Here is a 12306-nt window from a genome sequence, read left to right on the forward strand (position 1 = left end):
GATGATTTGACTCATGTCTGGGCGCACCTTCTTCATATTCCGGGGCTAGCACTGCACAACTAGTTGCCGCTTACCTGCTTGCAAGCCAGTGGTTCGGCCCTTGATCGTCATGGTAACAAAACCCATACTCATAGACGGACGGGGCTGCCAAGTGAGGAGTGCTGATGTGAGGCAAACGAGCACGCTCAGGTACCCTCCGTCTTCTTGACTGCATTTCCTTTGATTGTTTTGGACTCACAGCCGAGAAGTTCAAACACAAAAGCAGGCGAGCGCTATTTAGACAAAAAGAGAGCCATGCCGTCTCGCGGACTCCTTATCGTGGCATCGTTTCCTAAACTGATAAACCAAACAACGATCAACAGTAAGAATGTTACCTCAGAAATCGACGAGTACATTTGAATGCGCGTCAATGCTTCGGTATTTGTTGAATGTTTTTTGGTGGGGTGGAGGGGGGGGCAAAAAAACGGATGATATTTGAATGGGTTTGAACATCATTCTCTTTGCCTGACATTGGGATGCGCGAGTCAATATCGGTCGATTAAATTAGCCGGCGATGTGTCGGTTGCTAACAATCCCGGCGCGGAAAGCTCCCGTCGGCTCGCTTTGAAGCCTCACAAATCAGCGCGATCAAAGCTCCATTCGGAACCCGAAACACAAAAAAAGAGGACAAAAATGACAAGCTGGAATGCCAAAAGGATGAAATGAATTGCAGCTCCATATATCACAGGGTACTGCAACACCACCTTGATGCGTCGCTAAATTTGCGAAAGGAACGCGGACGACGCCACAATATCATTCCTCTTCTCGCATACAAAGTCCAAAACTAATAGCAAGCCCCATCGTCCAACGAGACGGTCTTTAATTCCATTAAGTGGTGTTTTTAAGTGCCACGACAAAAAAGACGGCAACAAACAAAACAATAAATAACGAGCAGAAAAATTATGTCTCCAAAGCGTGACCTCACTCAAGTCAAGGAGGATGTGCCCAAATTGAGCTGTGCCGCGCATCCCGTGAAAAAGCTTTAGCGGCATTCCAGCAGCTGTCCCCGAGAGGCCACAATGCCCCCGTGTTCACCGCTGCTCAGGTTACGGCGAACGCCGCATTCCCGTCACGTCCGCTCCCCCTCCTCCTCCTCACTACTTAAGTAGGTCAAACAAATCCACTTGAAGCCGGACTTCCATGGGAACCTGTTACGCCGTCTGAAGCCCGTTAGCTAGCCAGACGGCGGCTTTGTTGCGCAGGTAGCAGGTTGGACGCAAGCCAGCTGGGGCTGCAATAACAAGACGGAGTTTGTGACCATCGCAACTTTCTGGCAAGCCCGGATTGACGAGGAGGTGCCAACTTTGGTTTTGCATCATCACACCGATGATCCGGCTTTCGGTTCCACCGGGCCTTTTTTTTTTTGGCATGATTGCGATGGCATCTGATTGCAATCAGAATCTGTGGAATTACAATCATCAGCTCAACTTTGTTACTTTTGCTTGAAATTAGCGTGTTTTTTTTTCATCTAAATCTAAATATTATCCCGCGTGTGTCCCTGGGAACCAAAATTGACAGCCTCCCATAACCTGCTTACTCAACAACACTCCGCCATATATCAAGTCCAAACCCCAACACATGCTAAAAATGCTAATGCAATGAGTTTTACCATCAAAGCTATTAGCATTTACATGATCAAAAAGCCATACACATGCCCACACACACTTCTTTTGAAGTAAGGCGTTTTTAGCCGAAAAAAACGATCATGTATAGTAAGGTGTTTTTAGCCGAAAAAAACGACGATGTATAGTAAGGCGTTTTTAGCCGAAAAAAACGACCATGTATAGTAAGGCGTTTTTAGCTGAAAAAAAACGACGATGTATAGTAAGGCGTTTTTAGCCGAAAAAAAACGACGATGTATAGTAAGGCGTTTTTAGCCGAAAAAAACGACCATGTATAGTAAGGCGTTTTTAGCTGAAAAAAAAAAAGGACGATGTATAGTAAGGCGTTTTTAGCTGAAAAAAACCCAACCATGTATAGTAAGGCGTTTTTAGCCGGAAAAAAACGGCTAAAAACAAGTATAGTAAGACGTTTTTAGCCGAAAAAAAACGACCATGTATAGTGAGGCGTTTTTGGACGAAATTTTTAGCCGAAAACACCCTCAGATGTAAAACACCCTTGTGGAAAATAAACAGAACACCCCCCCACTCCCTCCCCCTCGAATGTTTCGACACACGCTTCACTAGGAATGATTTGTCTAATCCGGTGGACGAATAGAAAGTTGAAAGGTGGTACGATGAATCCCTCTTCACGGGGAATAAGGACAGAGTGGACCCTCTTTCTTCACGGGGGAACGAGACCGAAGTTGACTGCAAAGAGCAACATTTCCACGAATTGCAGGGGGTCACACCAAAAAGTGAGTTTGATTGTCTGTAAGAGTTGAAACTTATGCCAATATTCCCACACAAAAAAGGTTTGTAACTGCCTTTAGATGCCACAAGATGGCAGGCAAAGCACTTTTGTGTATTAGACAAAGCTACGGCCTGACGACATGAAGCTCCTCCTCTCATTCCAACATAGCGTCTGGGCAACAAAATGTCAACCGATAGTGCCGGAGCGATATTTATACAAGACACAGCTTTGGCCACAAAAGAGTGAACAGGCAAGTTTCTCCGCAAATAACGGAGCGTATTTTGTCTCCCAAAAAAAAATAAAAAATACACAATTTTATCACTTTCATTGTAGCCCAAATTAAAACCATGGCAAAAAGCGACGCCGTGAGTTTATGTAAATATAAATGATGACCGCGCTACACATCAAAGACATGCTAATATGGGTGCAACGCTGATGCAATTGAAAAAAATTAAACCACCAACAAGCAGTTCGCTTCTCTTTTGGTGGATGACCATTTTATCTTTTGGCGGGGCTTACCGTCATCCATGTCGGGCACGATGGTGACGCTGGCGCTGGGGAAGCGGTCGCCCAGGCGGCCGCCCATGGGCATGCTGAGCGTGACGTTGAAGCTCTCCTGGGCCTCGTAGAGCGAGTCGTCGATGATCACCACGCGGCACGGCTTTTCCACCTCGCCCTTGTCGAAGCGCAGCACGCTGTGGTGGTCCTCCGGCCGCGAGATGTAGTCCGAGTAGGACAGCACGGTGGTGGGCACCGTGCCAGTGGCTGACCCTGAGGCCGGCCAAAACACAGCAATTACCGCTAATGATCGGCGCAGTTCACACTCAGACCTCCGGGAGGAGTCAATGGAATCCGTTTTCTTTTTTGGCCCAATCACATCGTTATCAAGTTGGCTTCACAAATTTCCAATGGAATGCCAAGCAAGTAGTGGGATTTTTTTTTTTGCCCTTTATGGGACTTTTTGGATTGTAAAAAAATGGAACATTATTGATAAATTCTGCTCTAGTGATGCGGGTCAAGTTGACCCAACGTTAAGGTAAAACTATGAATCACTTCCACTTGGAGTGATCAACATATGCAAAAAAAAAAAATTGGAAAATGGAATTCATGACGGAATTTCCCTTTTTTTCGGGCACTCCGAGATGATCAAACATTTCGGGTCAAATTGACCCAAGAACGTTCGTTTTTGTATTTCATCCCGTTGTTACTGGAATACTTGGCTCACAGTTCATTTCTTCGAGGTTTGCAATGAATTTTTACGTTTCAACTTCCTGTTTTGTTGAGTTAAAATTAAAAGTAGAAACTAACTGGACAATGAAAATAGTTCATTTCACATTTTACAATGGGAGGCTTCGTCGTGCAGTTAATCATCAGATTTTTTTTTTTTTATTGCATTTCTGAATCTTCGGATTGAACATAACCGGAGGTTTAAACAAGCTTGTTGTTCTTTTTCTTGTTTTCTTTTACGCTCTGGCGTGATGTCTGCCTCGATGGCTTTGTTTTTATTTCATGCTCCTCAAGTGTCCCATAACATGGTCACCAGCCCGACTTTGCCGGTTTTATGTCAGGAAACTTTTGGAAGATGTTATTACTCTTGGAGGTTCGAGAGAGCCAGAGTTTAGATATTATTCATTCATTCTTTCATTCATCTTCCGGACCGCTTGATCCTCACTAGGGTCGCGGGGGGTGCTGGAGCCTATCCCAGCTGTCTTCGGGCAGTAGGCGGGGGACACCCTGGATCTGTTGCCAGCCAATCGCAGGGCACACAGAGACGAACAACCATTCGCACTCACAGCTAGGGACAATTTAGAGCGTCCAATCAGCCTGCCATGCATGTTTTTGGAATGTGGGAGGAAACCGGAGCACCCGGAGAAAGCCCACGCAGGCCCGGGGAGAACATGCAAACTCCACACAGGGAGGCCGGAGCTGGAATCGAACCCGGTACCTCTGCACTGTGAAGCCGACGTGCTAACCACTGGAATCACAATCATCATCATCATCTAAAGTCATTTGCATGCCCCCCCCAAAAAATCCACTCTCCCACCATTTCTTTTACCTTGCTGGGTGAAGCAGACCACCATGAGCTCCTGGCTCACATCGCCGCTGCGCCTCACTGGCACCATCAGCTCGCCGACGTCCTCCTCGATGCTGTATGCGCATGCCGGAATGAACACGGACGACTCTGATGGGGGGTGCGGGAGGGGGGGGGGGGGGGTGAAGCATTAGGAAAGACAACTTGTGCTCACATCCCTTGATATCATTCGTTTGAGCGTGATGAAGCGAAGGAGAAAGTGCAATGAACTATTAAGGGAGCCCAAAAATCATTTAAATGCAAAACGTGAAGTTCACACGCCAATGGATGTTTCCGTCGACGGAACATTTACTCCCGGCGTGGAAGGGGAAAAGACGACTTCATGTTTCAATTAAAAAAAAAATTACGGGGCGGGTAGCAGCAGCACAGCGCTTCGACGGGATCGACACGAAAATGTACGGTTACTCAAATACAAATGTCCGGGAATGTCAATTATCGGCGGATTTTCATGAATCGTGGACCAAGCAAAGTTCTTCCAAGATAAAAAATACATAAATAGCAATTTTTTTTCTTGAAAATTATCTTATTATATTATCTTGAAAAATTTGTTTGTAATAATTTACAATGGTCAACAGCAAATTTTAATTCCAGATGGCCTTATGTGTCCCAAATGTATTTTGTGGGACAATACATGAGACATTTTCATTTCTTCTGTCTTTAAATTTGACCTTTCACAATAAAACTTTTACCATCCACCTTCTAATAAGCGTCATCTTCACGAAGGTCGTGGGCGTGCCCGAGCCCATCCCAGCCGCGATCATTTTTTTACGGGCACTTTTCATTCCCGTTGGCTCCACTTCCCCAATTAAAAACCACTTGAACCGCCTCTCTCTGTTTCTTTGTTGTCATGGTAACTACAACAATTTTCACGAGGCAGGACCGCCCCCTCAAAACGGTTTTTTCCCGAGGCTTACGTAATGCCAAGTGGAGTGCTGGAAGTTCTTTATCTCGGGGAGTAGTTTGACAAACGCTTGTCGCAGACACGTTGACGACAATGCAAATACGTCTTCGTTAAGCGCGCCAATCACGATGCGTGACTCATCTCTCTTGCGGCTTTGTTTGACTTTTCGCGAAGGCTTCAGTCATCATCGTGCACATGAACGCGACCTCGACAACACACACACCACCTCCGGGCGCCAGAAAACAAACAGCAGAAAGTGTTTTTTTTTCCGTCTTCCTTGAGCGGCCAAAACGCATCCAAAAAAAACCCAAAAAACAAATTCCTCAGGTGATAACGAACTGGTGTTGACATATTGCTTGGCGATTGTCCACTCGCCAGAGGCCCGATGTTGCAGCAGGACAAACAGAAAACAAACAGCAGAAAGTGTTTCTTTTTCGTCTTCCTTCAGCGGCCAAAACGCATCCCAAAAAAAACAAAAAACAAATTCCTCAGGTGATAACGAACTGGTGTTGACATATTGCTTGGCGATTGTCCACTCGCCAGAGGCCCGATGTTGCAGCAGGACAAACTAGCGATTAAACATGTTGATTAGCATAAATTGTTGACAGTCAATCTTGCCTGTTGCAGCCGGCAAAGTCCCCAGAGTCTTGCAAATGCATATTTATACGCCGCACTTTTCCCCAGCGGAGCACTCGTGTTTACAGAAGCACCTCTCCCGTATTTATTCCATGGCCGCTCCACATGCTAAAGCAGCGCTTGTTATCTGAACTTCCTCGCGGCCGCTTTTTTTTTCTTTCTTTTTTCGAGCCGTGCCCCGCATTTCCCCGCCATGAAAGCCTGACCCTAATGTGGTCAGATTATGATTCACATCCTCGAGATTGTCGGTTCTTCCCGGCGGCTCGTGAGGTTTCGAGCGGGTTTCGAGCGGGTTTCACACGTGGCGATTTCCCAACTTCAAACGTCAACTGCTTTCCGGGAGAAGATCAAATCTGATAATCGGGGCCTTTAAGCGATTGAAGGAACGTGCTCGAGTGCGGACTGATGATGTGTGTACGCGCGTACCGGGTGTAATGCGCTACTGGGTTAGGTTTTGGTGTCAAATATAAGGCCCGGGGGCCAGATGCCGCAGCTTAAACAAGTGAATTTGGAAATTTGAACCGACCTCAAAAGTCAAGGATGTAAACAACCTGTAAAAAACGACAGCAGTCCGAGAGTGGTTAGAAACCATGTTATCTCGACCATAAAACGCATATCAAAGTCTTAAATTCTCCACAAAGTAGATAGAGCGCCTCATCGTGCGGGTCGCGAATTCCAAAATCTGCAAATGCTGTTGTGTGACATAGACGTTATGCCGACACACGGGATATTTGGAGGAAAAGCGGACGTCACCGAGGACAGCGTGCGGACGTTAAAGCGGGCCACCATGCCCCAAGTAGGTGCCAGACATGTTTGATGGTAAACTTGGCCAGCTGTTCATTTCGGATGCGGAAGATCAAGACTTTGATGGATGGAGTTGATGATGAGGATTGATCCAAAAACAACACAAGTACATTGTTAAATACTTCAATAAAGTACAACCGAACTCAGTTTTGCTCCCACTAGCTTTTTTAAAAACAGACGCTTGCATGCTAGCATTTAAGCTAGCGCACGTTTTACAATGCCTGCGTACATTAACACATTGCATCTTGTGTATCTGTTAAACGCACCACCGGGAACTCACACCGGGGCTTTTAATACGGAGCGACCTCTTGGTTGTAAAAAGACGAGGGTAAAAATGCAGTGACTGACCGTCAGAAGGGTCCACAATCTCCACGCTGGCAGCCTCTGGGAATTCAAGGACGGCCATCACAGGCTCGGAGAGGACAATCTGGAAGGCCTCGGACACCTCGTACTCGCTATCTGGCAGGATGCGGACCCTCCAGGTGGCGGCGGTCTGACCCGGGTTGAACTGCACCTGCTTCTGAGCTTTGCCGCGAAAATCTTTATCCTTGAGGGCCGTTCCGTCTTTGGTGCCGATGCCTTGGCGGAGGACGCAAACAAAAAGCTGTGAGCATTCGCTATTTATTTATTTATTTATTTATTGCCACAATAAAATAAAAATGACTGACAATTATGCTGAAACATTTTGTTTTTATTTATTGTCAACAATTGCTTTATTTATAAAGAAACCTCCATTTATCGGAGGATCTGTTGCTAGCGATTCCCATTTCAGTTTCATATTCGGGTAAATTTAACAAGTCTGAATTTCGCTGATGGAACCGTCACCTCCAAACCAAGATATGCACGGAAATCGGAACTTTTGGTGCACTGTTAACCGAAAGCAGAGTGGATGTGGTCGCCCAACAACATTTGTCACCTACAAACGTCGCTGGCTTCCCAACCGCTTCGCTAGTCATAAAGAAACGCATCAATAAAACCGGGCCGAGTCCCACCGCCGCCTCCGTTGCTCAAAAGTTAGGCCGACATCTGCCCATCTTCAGTCCCAAGCTGCGCGTCTCAGATGGTTACGGTCGAGCTGAAGCCAATTATCCAACCTCCTCCGTCCGGAGCTCGTGTTTGACCTTCAGCGCGTCTTGACTTGACAGCGCGCGAGCCGTTTGACTGTCGCCGTGGCGCTGGTGGCGGGAGCGCCGAGGCCAGTAAAATGTCACACACAGCGACTTCATTGTCTCTTCTAACTGACCCAACAATACGTCGCAGGGCATTGGCAGTAAACATGGCGGCCCACCGCAGAGCAATTATTCCGGCAGTCACAAATGCCGGGAAAAAAAAGAAAAAAAAAAGTAAAGCTTGAAGTGTTGGTTTTTGGAAATGGGGGTCTTGAGAAATGTTTTAGGGCATCTTTGGGCATATTTACTTGTTTATTTGATCTCAAATGTTTGAGCACAAAGGTCATTTCGCAACAATTTCATTCATTCATTCATCTTCCGAGCCGCTTGATCCTCACGAGGGTCGCGGGGGGTGCTGGAGCCTATCCCAGCCGTCTCCGGGCAGTAGGCGGGGGACACCCCGAATCGGTTGGCAGCCAATCGCAGGGCACACAGAGACGAACAACCATCCGCACCCACACCCACACCTAGGGACAATTTAGAGCGTCCAATCAGCCTGCCATGCAAGTTTTTGGAATGTGGGAGGAAACCGGAGCACCCGGAGAAAACCCACGCAGGCCCGGGGAGAACATGCAAACTCCACACAGGGAGGCCAGAGCTGGAATCGAACCCGGTACCTCTGCACTGTGAAGCCGACGTGCTAACCACTGGACTACCGGGCCGCCCGCAACAATTTCAAGAAGGTGGAATAAAACGGTGAAACGCCGTTTTTTTGTGGTCAGTCAAATTTTGATCCTTCAAAGCATAATTGATGACTCCCACCACATTTGATGCACTTTGGATGACGTTTGAATGCCCAAAAGACAATTCCATTGACCTACAAAAAAATCTGAAGAAAACAGAAAACCATTTCAAGAAGGGCCGTTGGTGCTCGGGCCTCAGCAGAAGGAAAATGTTCAATAATTCCGCTTGTAGGAAATAAAAAGGTGTGCAGGTTACACACAGGAAATGCATATGTTTTACTTTTTTTGGGGGTGGGGGGCACAACAGATGTATTCACCTGCTTTTTGAAATAAAAGCAATGACTTTGATGTGTAAGTGGAGACATGAGGCAAAGAAGCACGCGCACAGCCCGACGGAGATAAGACGCTCCATTTTAGCATCCCCCCCACCCCCCCTCCGGTGGCTTGACTTGGCAAAGAGAACGTATTCATCGGAAAACTTTAGCATGCTCCCTGCGTGGCAGCGGTGACTCAGACAGACGCTCGCCGCACTCTAATGGCTGCCTTGGATTGCGGCCGGCCTTTTCCTAAATGACGGCGAGACGCGCCGCTTCATTTTAGCGAGGGAGGCTAATTGGCCAAAGTTATTCGCATGAAATGATTAGCGTGATTATCGACCGAGGCGGCGTGTTTGTACAGGCGGAGTTTTAATTCAAAACGTTTGATCATTTGGTCAGGTCCGCAGATGTTTGACCTTTTTGTTTGGGAAAAATAGGTGTTATTTTCTTTACGGCGAATCACGCTCGAGGGAAATGCGAGGCCGCGCTCAATCTAGTGAGCAATGTACAACATAAAAACGTGTATGGCCATTGAGGGGCTTATAAGGACAAAATTGTTCGGACTTATCCGATTTCAACGTTTGTGATCTTTCCATCACCGGACGGCAGGTTTATTGTTCTCGTTCACTCTTCATTGATCTGACGAGAGCTGCGGACCACAAAGGGCTCGTATGGCATATGGGCAAGACAAGTATTAAGACGCGGTCCATCAACGGGAGGTGAAAAAAAAATTGTTAGCTGCTATAACAGCTTTCATGCTTCCGGGACAACTTTCGACGAGGGCTTTGGAGCGTGTCTGAGGGGAGTGTTGAGCTCTGTTGCAAGACCGGAGCCAATTTTGACTTGATATTCTTGTTCCAAGGATGAGGAGAGATCAAGTTAAAAAAAAAAAAAACTAGTGGGCCTAAAGCATTTCTCTGAGGCACTCCAAAACACCAAATTGTGCTTGATTGATTGTTATTTTGGATGGGTTATGAACAAAGTCTCGACTACAAGGACAACGGTATTGGGACAAATGTCCATTTTGGAAGGATGTTGTGCAAAATCACGATTGTGGCGTGAACTAGGGCAACAAAATATTGGCTAATTGGCCAAAGTTATTCGCATGAAATGATTAGCGTGATTATCGACCGAGGCGGCGATAATCACGCTAGGATTATCAGGCGGGAGTTTTAATTCAAAACGTTTGATCATTTGGTCAGGTCCGCAGATGTTTGACCTTTTGTTTGGGAAAAATAGGTGTTATTATAAAAACAAAAAAAACTAGTGGGCCTAAAGCATTTCTCTGAGGCACTCCAAAACACCAAATTGTGCTTGATTGATTGTTATTTTGGATGGGTGATGAACAAAGTCTTGACTACAAGGACAACGGTATTGGGACAAATGTCCATTTTGGAAGGATGTTGTGCAAAATCACGATTGTGGCGTGAACGAGGGCAACAAAATATTGCCATAATTTCCCTCATCCAAAAAGTGTTTGACGGGCTTTTTGGACCACACCAAAATCATCTGAGCGTGCCAAATTGAAGTCATCCAATCTGTCTATCGCTAAATAAAAAAAAAAGAAATGAATTCAGTTGCAGGGGTAATTAAGTCGCGTCGTCTCAACTCTGACTGATTAATGAAAGATTAGGGGCAACGTCTCAATATTTTAGTCAATTTGCTGCATTTGAATGCATGCGGCAGCCTCGCCGTGTTTTGAATACAGACTGCGCGCCGAGTTCAAAGTGAAATTTTCTTTCATTTACAACGCAAGCATGAATAAAAGAGCAAACGCCGCTCTCCGGATAATCAAAACAATTTGAGTTTCCGCCCACGTCCTTTAAATACACATCCTTGTTTAGCTTTAATTTGCGAGGCTAGCACACGGGGATCACCGTGCAGTGATTTCACTTGTAACATTCCTTTTCACCCCCCACCCCCACCCCCGCCACCCCCCTTATAAGTAATTAGAAGTGAGCTTTTCCAATTTCACACCCCACATTCACGCCATACTGTCAGCTGCAATCTCCTGACACTTTTTTTTTTCCGTAACGATTCACGCAGAAACAGTTGCTTTTTATTTCAAACAGCGAGCGAATCGTGGGGGGGGGGGGGGGGGGCGAGGCGGGTGCCAAGCTGAACAAAGGTCAGAAATTTGCATCTTGCCTCCAGAACCGTTGCATTCGTGTCAGGGAGGGAGGTTGTTAATGACGCCACGCTAGCTGACCTTTAACGTCAATTTTAATGATCCTTTAAATCTATAGATGCCTAAAAAGCAAAACAAAACAAAACAAAATGCGGTATCCGAGGTAAACTTCCACTGGTGCGGCGGACTTCGCTAAAGTGGCTCCAACTGTCTCTGGCAGCTTTATCGTTTGTTTGTTTCCGGTCGCTAAATTGCTGGGTGTCAGCAATTGCAGGTGACCTCTCACGGGGGGGATGCCCGCCGAGCGCTATTGTGCATCTCCGGAGTAAACAGCGGCCCGTGGAGAGAGGTTAAGGGGTTGTGCATGTGTTGGGAGTTGGATAATATTTGCAGGCTCATAAAAGGCACAAGCAAATTACCCTCGCGGGCTCGAATGCGCATCGTGGCGCCGGGATTCTTTGCTTTTTTTCATAATGAGGAGGCTAGCCATCGAGCGTTTCTTCTCTGCAGAGATGCCGTCGTCGCTATCGGGCGGGGAGAGCCTGTGACGGTTTGTCGCAAATGGATACCGTTTGCTTTGCGACCACGTCGTCTGGTGTTTTTACACGTTACGAAGCCATTTCACGTGTTGAAAATAGCTGCAGAACAAGTCTCTTGGAAAGCTTGAGCAGTATCGTAAAAAACTTGCTCCGGCTCTCACTGAGAAAGTATGGATTTTTGTTTTTCTTTTTGAACTCAACTCAAGTGTATTTCTGGAGCACTTTAAAACAACCGCCGCTGCATGCAAAGTGCTGTACATGGAGCAAAAATAATTCAGACATACAATAGAATCTTCAAAAGAACTCTAAGATGAGCGAGCGAAAGGGATGCCAGAGTCGGAGTTATGTGCTCCCCTTCTTACGAGTACCAGCCGATTAATCGATCCAACCCCAGTTAACTCATTCAGTACCAGCCAATTCTAGACCAAGTCTGAAAATACGTTTAAAAGACGTCATTGGGAGTGAATGAGTTAATGGAGGACCGTTTGACTCCAAAGTCAAGCGCATTACAGTCAGCTAGCCGAGATGTGACGAAGGCATGAATGACTCTTTCAAAAGTGCTCTCGAGAAAGGAGAGATGAGAACGAGTACAAATCGTGAGATGAAGTACATCTGGGCAAGCCAGTTTTGTTTAATAACTGATTAG

General features: G+C 46.3%; 1 protein-coding gene across 1 annotated transcript in view; it reads right to left on the bottom strand.

The window, feature by feature from the left end:
* Nucleotides 1–12306, bottom strand: part of frem2b (FRAS1 related extracellular matrix 2b) — an 81132-nt gene that overhangs the window by 29101 nt on the left and 39725 nt on the right. The window contains exons 4-6 of the mRNA XM_052078321.1: nt 7173–7403; nt 4448–4573; nt 2911–3162 (exon numbers count right to left, since the gene is read on the bottom strand). Of these exons, the coding sequence (XP_051934281.1) occupies nt 2911–3162; nt 4448–4573; nt 7173–7403 (609 nt within the window). The remainder of the gene's footprint in view (nt 1–2910; nt 3163–4447; nt 4574–7172; nt 7404–12306) is intronic.

The sequence above is a fragment of the Hippocampus zosterae genome, chromosome 10 (genome assembly GCF_025434085.1).
Source record: "Hippocampus zosterae strain Florida chromosome 10, ASM2543408v3, whole genome shotgun sequence".
In the NCBI taxonomy this organism is placed as follows: domain Eukaryota; kingdom Metazoa; phylum Chordata; class Actinopteri; order Syngnathiformes; family Syngnathidae; genus Hippocampus; species Hippocampus zosterae.